We start from the raw sequence: 13906 nt of genomic DNA on the forward strand, positions 1-13906 counted from the left end.
CCCTCCAAAGGGGCGTATGGTCTCTGCCCGAGTTACTTCATTTAACAAGCACCCTTGAAATGGTGGGCTGAGCTCCTTAACATTGTGCACTTGAAAACTCGGAAGTTTGGGAAGGAAAAATCACCAGTGTTCTTTTTACAGTAAGCCCACAACTTACGCACATCGAACTTGTGAGCATTCAGATTTATACACTTGGCAAAAAATATTAAAAAGTGTGTGTGTGTGTGTGTGTGTCGGGACGACGACCGCCTCTCCCCCTGCACATACATCCAGCCACATTGCAGGAAGGGTCATGCTGTGCCAGGGCTACTTGTGCTCACCTCTCCTGTGCTATAATAATAATAAATGGGTTTCCCAGCCACTCTGGTTGGCTTCCAACAAAATACAGTGGTACCTCGGGTTGCAGACGCTTCAGGTTACAGACTCCGCTAACTCAGAAATATTACTTCGGGATAAGAACTTTGCTTCAGGATGAGAACAGAAATTGTGCTCCGGCAGCACGGCAGCAGCAGGAGGCCCCATTAGCTAAAGTGGTGCTTCAGGTTAAGAACAGTTTCAGGTTAAGAACAGACCTCCAGAATGAATTAAGTTCTTAACCCGAGGTGCCACTGTATTAAATACAATAGTCCCCCAATACACCAGAGCTCAGTGGTGGTTAGGCCCTGCCATCACCTCCCACATCACAGCTGCTGCCGCCTCTGCTGCATTATGGGAAACAGCGGCCTGAGCCACATGCACCTCACTTGCAGAAGTCAGTTTGGGGAGGTGGTGGCATCAGCCGGTTCAAGCTGCCATGTTGTTTCAAAATGGTGTCCAAACAGAGCCCCAAACTCACTCCTTGATCTTGGTTTAAAAAAACAAACCACACAAAATAGGGCAATGATATTCCTGGACTAGATGACCCTCCGAATCCCTTCTGATCCTACAATTCTATGAGAACTGCCAAAATCCCCTCATCTACAGAGCCCTGGCTGTGAGATAGTGGAGGATGCAAAAAGGACGGTAGAAAAACAAGAGCTGCTCCTGCTAGCACTGAAGGCTTAAATAGTAGCTCTGCTCACTGCTTAGACTGCTCTATTAATGCAGCTAAAGATCATCCTGAACTCCCTCTGGAAGAACTCAGTGGGTACATGAAAAGTCTAATAACAGAATTCAAAGTATGACAGAGCCTTGGCAGTAGTTAGTTACAGATCTTTGCGCGCTCTGTAATTATTTTCAGTAGCCAAATGACAAAAGGCAGCCCAGCTCTAGTCTCTGCTCTCAGCAACTAGCTTGCCATTTTGGCACATACTATGCGTTGCAAAGGGCTTCAAGGTGGATTTAGCAAATGCCCAGCCTCTCCTTTCTTGACTTCATAGGGACTGGTCCAGTAAAGTTTGTACAGATACATAAACAGTTATCACAATCAACAATGCTGCTTTGAAAGCCTGCACAAAAGAACTGGGTGGGAGGTTTGTCGTTCTGCCCCTTGAGGCATTCTGGTTCCAGTGATTCCTAGTGCCTGGTGAAGGTCAGCGGAAGCCTCTGTCACACAAACATGCTCTAGGCCCAGCTGATCATATATAAAGCAGCTTTAAGGACACTTCCACCAAAAGTAAGCATTTATTAAATACAAGAAAAGCCAAAGAGACTTCTGAAAAACAAGTGGCAACTAACCTTGCAATGTTATTTCGAGGGGCAAAGCACTGTGGTGGGTTTACAGAGGAAAGCTAAGGTTGTATCTGATATAGTTGAGAAGGGACAACAGTTCTAAGGGGAGACCTTCGCAGTAGAATCAAGGTGTGGAAAGCAGAGAATAAATTAACAAAAAAAAAAAAGGCAAACAAAACACACTTGTCAGCTTGGTAGCTCATCTCCCTTGGGCAGAAGAAGGAACTTGGAAGCCCCTTCTGCACAAGAGGAATGGCATCCCTTGGCTCACTTTTCCCTTTTGTACAAAATATTTACACGTTTGCTGTAATTAAATACAAATTAAAAACTACAGTGCTTTAAACCCATCTCCAAATGAGCCAGAGATCAGGCAGCCTGCAATTCGTCATCTCAAGTAGTTTTAACTTTCTGTAGGTGAATGCAGCTTGGAGGTCACAGGGTTGCTTTTTCCAGGCAAAAGATTAAGGAGCAGACAAGTAGTAAGATTTCCCTTTTAGCCTGGATATTTCATACCTGACCAAGAGCACTTAAAACAGGTTAACAGTGTGTAATAAATAGCAAAACAGATGCCTCAACGTAAGCTTAAATGCCTCAACATCCATATTCTCTGCTGTTGTTAGGACAGCTTTACATTCGGAATGAATATTCAAGTTAAAAATAAAAAGTCACAACCCAGAGTATTTAGTGAGAGACACTCTTACTGCAGACTATATAGTCAATGTTCATACAGTGAACAAGAACCAATTTGATGGGTTCAGGAAGTCCAGGGCAGATTTCTTTGCCACTTGCTCAGTCTTAGCAGCACCCTTTAACTTGTCCCTACCTGCTCTTCCAAAATAGGAATCCACAACGCAGATGGAGGGCTTAAGATTTGGATACAAAATGTTCCCAAACAGAAACTCCATTTACGCCGGGCAGGGTGTAAACACCATGGAGGACATTTTGTTTTGTTAAATGCAACCATAAATAGTTGGAATAAATATACATCAAGTCACTTTACAGCACACATGCTTCTGGGCCGAGGGGTGGAGACTCCCAACGTCCCTATGTCCTCGAGGAGGAAGCAGCAGGAACGGCAGCAGCAACAGCTTCCTCATATTCACAGCTGGCAACAGAAAGGCCTGTGAGGTATTTGACTGAGCGAGAAGTTCCCTTAAGAGAAAGCTGGGCAATTCCAAAACAAAACAAAACCAGCCAGATTTGGGTGAAGCTCCGCCCAGCATGTCCTTCACGCGACACTTGTTTTTCATCTGAATGCATTGTGCCCACTTTGGCCAGAAAATGGGCAAGGCTCAAGAGCTGAAAGTGATACCTAAACAGGTGTGAGTTCTTCTTCTCTGACAATGGAAGTTGGAAGCCAAGATCTAACTCTAAAAACACTCTTCCTTTCACACTCTTCCCCAAGCTCCTTCCACACACCATGGCAGCCCAAATAATTACCAGTATTCACAGTTATATACAATAAATACAGCTGTTCCGTTGCTACAGACAAGCAAAACTATTCTGACTCTTGTCTCCCGCCAGGCCCTAGCTTACAGCCTGCAAAATTGTGGGGGAGGCTTCCGCAGGCCAAAAAAACAAGATTTAGAACCAAGTACTGGCACTTAAACTCCTACATAGCACTGCATCTTGGGTTTGAAGGCAACCCGGAAATGGATCAATCCAGCAACACTACCTTCTTCAGGACCCACAACACTTCATATTAGTAAAGGGGGGGAAATGTGTCTGCTTGATGGGTCTTGAGGCAGGGTGCACCTTGCAACAGGCCTATTCCACCCAGCTCCGCTCTTGTGTAGCTCCCTTTGTGTAGGAACCCAGTGGAAAGCCCAATGAAGCAAAAAAGAAAGCCACAAAACAGTAAGACAGAGCAGATCGTGCCTGTAGCTTTCCCAAGAAAGAGTAAAACATTACCTCGGAAGTCAGACGCTTCTCATCCCCCCCCCCCCACTTTCTGGATGCAACATTTTAGTAGTAATAATTTCTGAGTGATCATTTCTGAGTACAAAAACGTCACAGGGCGTCCACCGGCTTTGCTTACTGTAGAGAGCCAAGAGACAGGGCCAGTGGATTTTAGCCACAGAACCACATCTGTGTGCAAAAGAGTAATTCATACTTGTGGTGCGATGGAACCCAGAAACTTGTTTCTATAGAACCTCTCTTTAATGAAACGTGTGAATTGCCACCAAAACCTGGAGGTGTGGAATGCTGTGAAGTTACCACCCGCATCCCTGGCAGGAAGGGAAGATTTTCAATCATTGCCCCAGTGAGGATTCTGATATGTGCCAATGGCTTCTGTGCGGCAGCCGTTCCATTTTTGCACTCAGAAATGATTGCGGGGAGAACTCTGCGTTGAAAGCTTCATTAACTTCCCATTCAGTGATTCGCACTCTTCTAATTATGAAAGAAAGGTAAGGATCTCAAGGTTTGTGAGCATCAGTCTGTGTACTAAACTTACCCTAGAAATATTTCACAAACAAGACAACCCATCCACCACAAAAGCCTACAAGTATGAAATGGAAGCCTCCCTGCAAGTGCCATTGCAGAGGCAAAGGTTTGGAGGAAAGAATCAGCCTTCAACTCTCGCCTTGTCGCCGTTCGGTGTCAATTTTTAGCAGGAGCCTCTTCCAAGGACTTCCACAGAGATGCCCGTTGCCTAAAGATGTGCAGCAGCTCAGCCGCTGAGAGGGTCTTCGCGGTAGTGGATGGCGTACCGGAGTTTATCCAGCATTATCTCTAGGGAGGAGTACTGAGGAAGTTTGATCATGAACATGCAGGTCTCAACACGAATGTAGCGCGAGTCTGGGGAACCTACAAAGAACCGCAGAAAAGAAGAGGCAGTTAAATCTGCTCCGTGGGCAAGAGCTTTTTTCCTTCTTAGTAGCTCTTGGTAAGGACGCGGGTGGCGCTGTGGGTTAAACTACAGAGCCTGGGACTTGCCGATCAGAAGGTCGGCGGTTCGAATCCCCACAACGGGGTGAGCTCCTCTTGCTCTGTCCCTGCTCCTGCCAACCAAGCAGTTTGAAAGCACGTCCAAGTGCAAGTAGATAAATAGGTACCGCTCCGGCGGGAAGGTAAACAGCGTTTCCGTGTGTTGCTCTGGTTCACCAGAAGCGACTTAGTCATGCTGGCCACATGACCCGGAAGCTGTACACCGCTGGCTCCCTCGGCCAATAAAGCGAGATGAGCGCTGCAACCCCAGAGTCGGCCACGACTGGACCTAATGGTCAGGGGTTCCTTTACCTTTACCTAGCTCGTGGTACCTTTAAGACATTCATTCTAAACTCTGAAACCAGACAACTGAGAGATCTGGAGGGAAACCAGGGCAAATATATGGCAACTCCCATATATAAATGATGCTTCAACACCTGAGCTGGAGAAGAACTTTGTGTATTTGCTTATTCTCTTCTTCCCTCCCTCTGGCCCTTTCTTCTCTTGCATTGTGTGTCTTGCACAGTAAGCCTTTCTGTCAATCTATATACCACTTTCCTGATGAAACATCAAGGAACTTTACAAACACAGCAAAGCAAATTAATGCCCCCAAAAGTCAAGAAGGGTTTCACTCCCATTTGGTTCAGTTGCTTTGAAAGTCAAAGTGATGTCAGAAGCATAATCTGATCTCATCGCAACATTTCGGGATGTTTGCTTGTCTGTCAACTTAGTCCTCAGCTTGGTGAGATTCGGTAAAAATACTCATTTCCCCAAAGGTGCAAACAAAGCTCTTTCAGAGCCCAGTGGCCCATTCACCTGCAGTGCCATCCGGAGGTGCAATTTTCATGGGGTACGGAGGGACATGCGCAGTGTCTGGTCCGCCATCTTTGCAGGGACAGGTGAAGGGGATGCGCTCCTGGTTGCAGGCAAATTTGATGAACTTGCAGAGCTCCTCCTGTGTGAACATCTCTAGCGCCCCCCAGAAAAACTCAATGTGCTGGTCGGTCTCCATCAGTCCCACTTGGTACATGGTGTGTGCCTGCCCACCAGAAAAGACAAAGGGGGAGAGGGAGAACAGTTATGACGCAAGCGGGAGAAGTTCCTGAGGACCCCAAACCTTCTGGATCTTTCCCCCCACCAAGCTTCTGGCTCATTTCCACCCTCTGCTACCAGAATCATAGCACTGTATTGTTGGACTTGAGTCATGTTTTAAACTGGATCCGATATCTAATAAATAAAGGCTCCATACTACCGGATTCTTCCAACCCTCTGGACGCAGCTACAAGGTTTGCATAACCTTTGGCTGGGGAAGGTTCCACTCTGCAGCCTGGGAAGCAGCAACGCACCTTGAGGAACTCCAGGTTGATGTAGGGGAGGCCGCAGGTCCTCAGCTCCATCTCCAGGGGAGTCAACATGGTCAGAAGCTGCAAAGGGATAATGGAGCCCAGGCCAGCCCTCACGGCCGTCGCACACTCTGGATTGTGCAGCTCGCGTAGCCTCAGGTTCCGGATGGCTGTCGCATAGACATCCTTGTTCTCCCACCTGAGGGGAAAGAGGCAGACAGTCAGGTCTCCAGGGTGAGACTCTCGCCACACTCCCATGATGCAGCCTCCCCCCCTACTGCCCACACGCAAATCCTTTCGACCCAAAGACCCCTGCTACTCACACAACCGGGATGTGCCTGCCTCGGGTGCACAGCTCCACTTCTTCCCCCGTCATTGTCAGGTATGTGAACTTGCAGCTCGGTTTGTTGGGGCAGTCAGGGCTCTCCATCGCAAGGTGCTGGGAAGCAATTTCAGCACACAGGGCCTCCAGCTCCGACTCGTCATTCAGCTAGGACAACACCAATAATAATAATAATTTTTTATTTATACCCTGCCCTTCCCGGTTCAGAAAATCAGGCTCAGGGTGGCCAACAACAAATTTAAAACACTTAATTGTAAAAGCAGATAAAATACAGTATAAAACATGAATAACAATAAAATTCAAAGTTCAGAAATCAGTTTGGGGAAAACTGCATTAGATAGTCACCAGGTCTGGCTGGCTGAATTAGTCCTACTTGGACCAGCAAGGAGGCCAGGGGAGAATTAGATGTGGGGTCTCAGAGCAGGTAATCTTCATAAAAGGGAGGGGGAGGGAAGGGAAGGAAAATAAAAGATCAGGCTGAATTCAAATTAAAGGCCAGGTGGAATAGCTTTGTCTTACAGGCCCGACGGAAGGAGGTTAAATCCTGGAAGGCCCTAGTCTCATGAGACAGAGCATTCCATCAGGTCGGAGCCATCACTGAAAAGGCCCTGGCCCTGGTGGAGGATAGTCTGACTTCCTTAGGGCCCAGGATCTTGAAACTATGGTTATTCATGGACCTTAAGGTCCTCTGCGGGGCATACCAGGAGAGGCGGTCCCATAAATACAAGGGCCCTAAGCCACAAAGGGCTGTAAAGGTCAAGACCAGCACCTTGAACATGACCCTATACTCCACCGGGAGCCAGTGCAACTGGTAAAGCATTGGGTGAATATGCTCCTATGGCAGGGACCCCGTAAGGAGCCTCGCTGCAGCATTCTGCACCCGCTGGAGTTTGTGGGACAGTTTCAAGAGCGAATTACAGTACCAGAGAGGAACGTGACAGGATCTGGCTTGGTTCAGTCTTTCCAGGCAAAGCAAATGCCTCAATGCCCTGGCCTACATGATCTGCAAAGTGCAGCCGGAGTGCCGATTGATGGGGCTCCCAATTCACTTAAACGGGAGGAGCAGGTTCATGTTACACAGGAGTATATCCAGAAGGGCAACAGCCACCAGGCACTGTGGGAGGACACCTGGCCTTGGCTCACTGAAGGAAGACTTGCAGAAATGAGAAAATTGTTAGGGCACTGCGAAGACTGGAAAAGGTGCTGAGAAGAAGGGCAAGAGGACTTCTGGAGCAGGCAGGAGAATCAGGCAGCTACTAGCTAGGGAGGCTAAGGCCCTGATGAGTGGCACCTCCAGAGTGATGGAGCCAGAAGGGACAGAAGACAAGGTCCATCCATTTTTCCTAAACCTGTTCTGGGCCTTTCCAGAAACACTGTACAGATCTCTTCCTGCCCCACTTGCCTTGGGCCCATGAGGATGGGCAGGCATTTAGGACTCCTGGGTCGCATCCAGGAGCACTCATTCTCTTTCAGACACACTAGCTCCAATACTTTGGCCACCTCATGAGAAGAGAAGACTCCCTGGAAAAGACCCTGATGTTGGGAAAGATGGAGGGCACAAGGAGAAGGGGACGACAGAGGACAAGATGGTGGGACAGTGTTCTCGAAGCTACCAGCATGAGTTTGACCAAGCTGCGGGAGGCAGTGGAAGACAGGAGTGCCTGGCATGCTCTGGTCCATGGGGTCATGAAAAGTCGGACACAACTGAACGACTAAACAACAACAGACATAACTTTGGCATGTATCTATCTGTGATGTCATTGAGGAGGTGCTCCTCAATTGCTGAGTCAGAACTATGACACATGTTGTAAGAAAAAACTGCTCCTTTAAGACACAGCACTCTGCCTAAGTTGTGAGCCAAGAGACAGATGCTTTTTGGAAATGCTGCGAAATGGAGCAGCAATCTTGAGTTTGGCATTACTGAGAGAGACAGGGAGTGCGCACATAACAAATAGCTGGTTACAACTGAGTGGAACTTTTGACAGTACAGTTCCCTGGAAGCCTCTCTCACCCATTCCTTCCAGATAGGCTTTTGCAGACATTCCTGGTGGATCTGCATTGACAGTTAGGAGTTCTTTGCTGTCTACTGGTCAAGCATGTTGTGCATATATTTGGAAATGTATTATTTATACAACTTTCAGCCCATATAAAGCACTCTGAGCATTGTAAAACAGTAAAATATTAAATCGCAAATTAAAAACTCTAAAGACAAACAGATAAATGGGGCATTTCTATCATTTGGGTGCATGCACTTTCTGATCTGAGCACTTAGAGGCCTTGAGATTCACACTGTAAATCTATGGATTATTTAAAAGGGTGGTTAACACAAGAAGGGTTGTAGATGCATAGAGACTTTTGGTGGGGAAAACCCGTAATAAAAGAACGTTGAAAATTTCTAGCCTCACTTTTTGGTGCACTGTAAAGCAAAACATCTCCAGGCTGCTTGGCTCTCCTGATTCTCAACCTGCAGTCTGACCTGCACTCAGCCCCACTGAATTTCCCCAGGATGCCACCAAAGTAGATAGAGTGATGAAAGGAGACCCACAATCAATCCAAGATAGATCTTGGCTGAAACAATCAGGACTCCCTTTTATAGTCTGTCATCCAGCAGCTTCTACAGGTGACTGAAAAGCAGGGGAAGGGGAGGAAGCACCACTTACATTTTCAAATTTCTTGATGTAGTTGTAGGTCAGTATGTCAGCTTCCTGGAGGTCAACATCTGGATCTAGTGATTCTCCAACTAAAGTCTTCCAGAAGGAGGGCAAGAGATCCAGGGGCAAGGGGACGTCTGCCCGGATGGCAATGCCCAGCAGTTGCCCGAAGAAATGCAGCAGCTGCTCCTCCCCATAGCTGATGGGGCTGGGTGTCAGGATGTATTTGCCCTGAGGGTGGAGAACAGCATTAGCCAGGAAGGCAGAATCTGATTAATATATTCATTCATTAAAGATGTATAGTGGTACCTCGGTTGTCGAACGTAATCCGTTCCGGAAGACTGTTGGACTTTTGAAATGTTCAACAACCAAGACTCAATGGATGGTCTCTGGAATCCATTGAGAAAATGGAGAAAGATGCCTTGGAAGTCGTTCGACTTCCGAGGTGTGTCCGGAAATGGAAGCAATTACTTCTGGGTTTTTGGCGTCCGAAAGCCGAAATGTTCGGCTTCCGAGACGCTCAAAAACCGAGGTTCCACTGTATTCCTCTTTTCCACTAAAAAAGGTAGGGTTTCAATGATGTCCTATCCAGGGCCGGCCCAAGACATTTTGGCATTGGAGGCAAACCACGAAATGGAGGCTTCCACCACCAGGGAAGAAGGGGTGAGCGAAGAGCCACACTGGAAACAAGAGGGGCCAAACCAACTTTATCCAGCAGTTGAAATAGGAATCCAAGGCTATCGTGGGGCAGGGGGTGGGCAGGGGCCCACTCTGAACCATGCTGAGCAGGTGCAGACCCTAGGAGACCCCAGAGGCAGTTCATGCCATTTCCTCCCTAGACATGGAAGGAGACCAACAGTGCCTCCTATTCACTGAGAGGCCGCTGCAGAGACGGGGCATGGAGGGGGTGGGCCTTCCACAGAGATGGAAGATCCAGCCTCCAAGAAGTGTGCTGCAGTCATTGATGCCACTGCAGCAGCAGCAGAAGTGATGCATTCCTTGGAGTCTGGATCTGCTGCCCCTGTGATCCTGCTGCATGAGGTAGTCGCTTCACCTTGCCTCATGAGTGGGCCGGCCCTGGCCATATCACAACAAAACGTATGGTGCCTCCCTGTGGCCAGCAGCAGCGGCAGCAAGAGCCCAAATCAGCTGTAGCATCACAAGGGTGGCGGTAGGCAGCTCCCCCTTCTTCTGCACTGGCTTAGCATAAAGGTAAAGGTAAGGGGACCCCTGACCATTAGGTCCAGTCGTGGCCGGCTCTGGGGTTGCGGCGCTCATCTTGCTTTATTGGCCGAGGGAGCCGGCGTACAGCTTCCGGGTCATGTGGCCAGCATGACTAAGCCGCTTCTGGCGAAACCAGAGCAGTGCACAGAAACGCCGTTTACCTTCCCGCCGGAGCGGTACCTATTTATCTACTTGCACTTTGACGTGCTTTCGAACTGCTACATTGGCAGGAGCAGAGACCAAGCAACGGGAGCTCACCCCGTCATGGGGATTCGAACCGCCAACCTTCTGATCAGCAAGTCCTAGGCTCTGTGCTTTAACCCACAGCGCCACCCATGTCCTATGGCTTAGCATAAAAGGTAAAGGTAAAGGTACCCCTGCCCGTACGGGCCAGTCTTGCCAGACTCTAGGGTTGTGGGCTCATCTCACTCTATAGGCCAGGAGCCAGCGCTGTCCGCAGACACTTTCAGGTCACGTGGCCAGCGTGACAAGCTGCATCTGGCGAGCCAACGCAGCACACGGAACGCCGTTTACCTTCCCGCTGGTAAGCGGTCCCTATTTATCTACTTGCACCCGGGGGTGCTTTCAAACTGCTAGGTTGGCAGGCGCTGGGACCGAACGACGGGAGCGCACCCCGCCGCGGGGATTCGAACCGCCGACCATGCAATCGGCAAGTCCTAGGCGCTGAGGATTTATCCACAGCGCCACCTGTGTCTTAGCATACCTTGTTTTTATTGACTGCTGAGCTGGGGCAGAGCAAGAGGAGGGAGAGCAGTGAACTCTGGAGCTCCTTGCAGACCTGCCACAAGAAGTGACGGAAGGAACCACCTGGAAGGAAGGAAGATGAAACTTTGAGAGCTGCGCAGCCACAGCCAGTCGTGGTGCTTGGGGTAACAACCTCCCAGAAAGGAGTCCCTCTTAACCTGTCAACTCAACTTGAGCTGCTGGAGCCAACAGCCATTTGTTAGAGAGAGAGAAAAAAACCTGTACAAAATTTTAAAAACAGGGTTCAAAGCCATCACCTTACAAAATAAAGTTCATTCTCAAGAGACTACACAATAAATGAGATGTTGCAACAAAAAACAAACTGATGCAGAGATAACACAAAGCAAATGTCCTGAATGCAAACCAGTTTTCCAAAGGCTGCCAAATGAAGGCAAAATCCATAGGTTTAGCTGCACACCCGGCAACCCTTAATTTATGAGTCAGTTTCTCAGAAATGAAACAAACATTAATTTATTTGAACCAAGTATTTAAAGAAAAAACCTCCTTTCAGCCCCGTGATATGATTGAATGGGCAGCTACTATGGTTTACGTGTTAGGTCTGTATTTGACCCATCAAAAAGTGATAGAAGACAGAGTTTGGGGTATTAAGGCACTGGTGCCAATTAATATTTCAGAAATTTCTTTCATTGCCTCTTCCCAAAATGTGTGCACATTTGCAAGGCCTGCGCCAACAGGTATCTCTTTTGCTATATCCCCTCCAATCCACAGGGGTGCCTATTCTAGTTATATGTGTAAGGTGGACTGGGGTCAAGAACCATCAACAGATTCTTTTTAAGGTGTCTTCTCAGATATTTGCGGGGACAGATCTAAAAGGGGGAGGAAGGCACCGTTTTTCTGAGTGGGCTGTATTTGAGGCAGGAGATATACCCTGATGCCTTCTTGCTGAAAAAGATCCAGGTGAATTTTCATATTAAATATTCCCCGCTAGCTTACTTAAGTGCTGGTGGCTTGTTACTTCTGAAAATAGTTGCTGCAAGTAAAATTTCTGGCAGCCCATGATGAAAAGTAGAAGCTGCTTACTTGTGCCATGGACCTCCTCGCCTGTGAAGCGAATGTTGAAGGCATAAGTTGGGTCTCCCCCGCTGGCCAGTTTCACACAGAGTTGTGAGGATGGCACGCACGCCAGCTGCCGGGCGGCCTGGCAGAAGTAGGAGTTCTCTGAAGAACGAATCTCTCCTGTGCAAAAGCAGGGAGAGGCAAAGAAATGAGCTTGGTGTGGGCAGGAATTTGAATTCCATCAGCTCCAAAGGCACGCTTCCTTCCTTCCTCCTCCTTTGCTTATTTCTACAGATACAAGCAAAGAAGGACTACCATACCTCCAACAATTTCAAGCGGGTCCAGGGTGATCTCAGGGGCTGCATGATCTGCCGTCCTTTGCACAGTGGCATTTAGCACTCTGTTCATGACAGCCACTTTTGTATCATAAAAGATGAATCCTAAAGGAATAGACACAACAGTTCTTTGTTTGTTAACCTTGGCGGGGGTGGGGGGGGGGAGAGAGAGAAGCAGACACTTGACCAAGATGGCAGTTTAGGTCCTTAGCTTCTGTTCCAGCAGAGTAATGAAACAAAACCACCTTAACCAAAAGAAAACGGAACAAAAACAAGCAGTACTCATTTAAATGTTAAAGAAAGGCTCCCTGGATATGTATTTTGAAGAATAGATAAGCTCTAACTGATTCACGTTAAGATTTCACAGCAACCTAACAAGGGCGCCGAAAACACAGAAAACAGTCAAAAGCTTCTAAGATCACATCTCAAAAGGAAAATTAAACATGACACCTCTGAAGCACCAAAACCTTGTGATGAAAAAGTGGCAGAACTGACAGGAAAGATGGGAGTAATTAAAGCAGTTTCTGAAAAGTTTGATATGTGAATGACTTCTTCACATTGGACTTTGTAGTGGTGGGAACGACATGATTTTAGTTTCCTGCGTTAGCAATAGGATTATTATTATAACCCTCCAGGGATCACCCGGCCACCTAGTCCATGAGAAGCCCTGACCTTTGGCCTCTTGGAGAAGCGCTGCAATGCTGTTGGTGTACATTTTCGTTTGCCGGAGCTCCACTAGTGGTAGGAAGAACGTCTCCAAAGTGGTGTTGAGGGACTGGAGTAGAGCAAAGCGCAGGCGGAGGCTTTCAACGGGGACGTCTGCAATTGAACAGAGATGTCAGGAACTGAGAGGAAGGGGATGAGACAAAGGATAAAGGCATTCCCAGCCGGGCCATGAGCTCCTCAGCACACCTGCCCCCAAAACTGGTCCAGGCACCCAGTATCTGGGAGGAAGAAGGTCCTACAGCTCAGAACTTCACACATACTCAGCAGGCAGGAAACGCGCGGGTCAGCAGTGTCAGCTGGGTCCAAGTACACTTCATGGGGGTGCAGCCGAGCTGGTGTAATTGCTAGGTGACGGCAGAGCCGGTTAATGTACTGAACCAGGGCGACGTCCATTTCCAAGGACCACTTGCGGGATGCTTTCTGGGCATGTCTGGCATCGATGCAGGCACACCTGGAGGAACAGGGGCAGATTGAACCCTGCACAGTTGTTGAGCACGTGCATCATAACAAATGTTTTCAACCAGGCACTTGCCAAAATTCATCTCTTGATGGGGCAGGTGTGAGTTGAGTGGAATTCAGCTCCTCTTTTGCAAAAGATTTTTTTTTGGGGGGGGGGATGTTAACATATATGAGAGAGTGCTGGAGGTGAAATAGTTAAACAGGTTGCCCAGTCAGGACCCAGGGGGTGGAGTCAGTGGGACTATAAAACCAGCTCTGGGAGGGGCAAAGGAAGGAGTCGGTAGAGGAGTTCGTTGGGAGTTGGGTGGCTGGTTGGAGTGGGAGTGAGTTGGGATAGAGTCTGTGGGTAGCCGTACAGCTTCCGGGTCATGTGGCCAGCATGACTAAGCCGCTTCTGGAGAACCAGAGCAGCGCATGTAGCAAAATAAGCTGAGTCAGGAACAGTTAGGGGCTAGGAATATCTGA

General features: G+C 48.2%; 1 protein-coding gene across 4 annotated transcripts in view; it reads right to left on the reverse strand.

Annotated features, from left to right (window-relative positions):
- Window positions 1–1583: 1583 nt before the first annotated feature.
- The window catches only part of HECTD4 (HECT domain E3 ubiquitin protein ligase 4), a 110965-nt gene continuing 98642 nt past the window's right edge, over window positions 1584–13906 (reverse strand). For all 4 annotated transcript variants that reach the window (XM_082229627.1, XM_082229625.1, XM_082229628.1 and 1 more), the window contains exons 67-76: window positions 13243–13433; window positions 12929–13075; window positions 12242–12361; window positions 11946–12101; window positions 10864–10967; window positions 8925–9146; window positions 6245–6411; window positions 5925–6120; window positions 5395–5617; window positions 1584–4458 (exon numbers count right to left, since the gene is read on the reverse strand). In XM_082229627.1, coding sequence (XP_082085753.1) covers window positions 4322–4458; window positions 5395–5617; window positions 5925–6120; window positions 6245–6411; window positions 8925–9146; window positions 10864–10967; window positions 11946–12101; window positions 12242–12361; window positions 12929–13075; window positions 13243–13433 — 1663 coding nt within the window. In that variant the 3' untranslated portion in view covers window positions 1584–4321. The remainder of the gene's footprint in view (window positions 4459–5394; window positions 5618–5924; window positions 6121–6244; window positions 6412–8924; window positions 9147–10863; window positions 10968–11945; window positions 12102–12241; window positions 12362–12928; window positions 13076–13242; window positions 13434–13906) is intronic.

This window comes from Podarcis vaucheri (genome assembly GCF_965113315.1).
Source record: "Podarcis vaucheri genome assembly, chromosome: 7".
NCBI lineage: Eukaryota > Metazoa > Chordata > Lepidosauria > Squamata > Lacertidae > Podarcis > Podarcis vaucheri.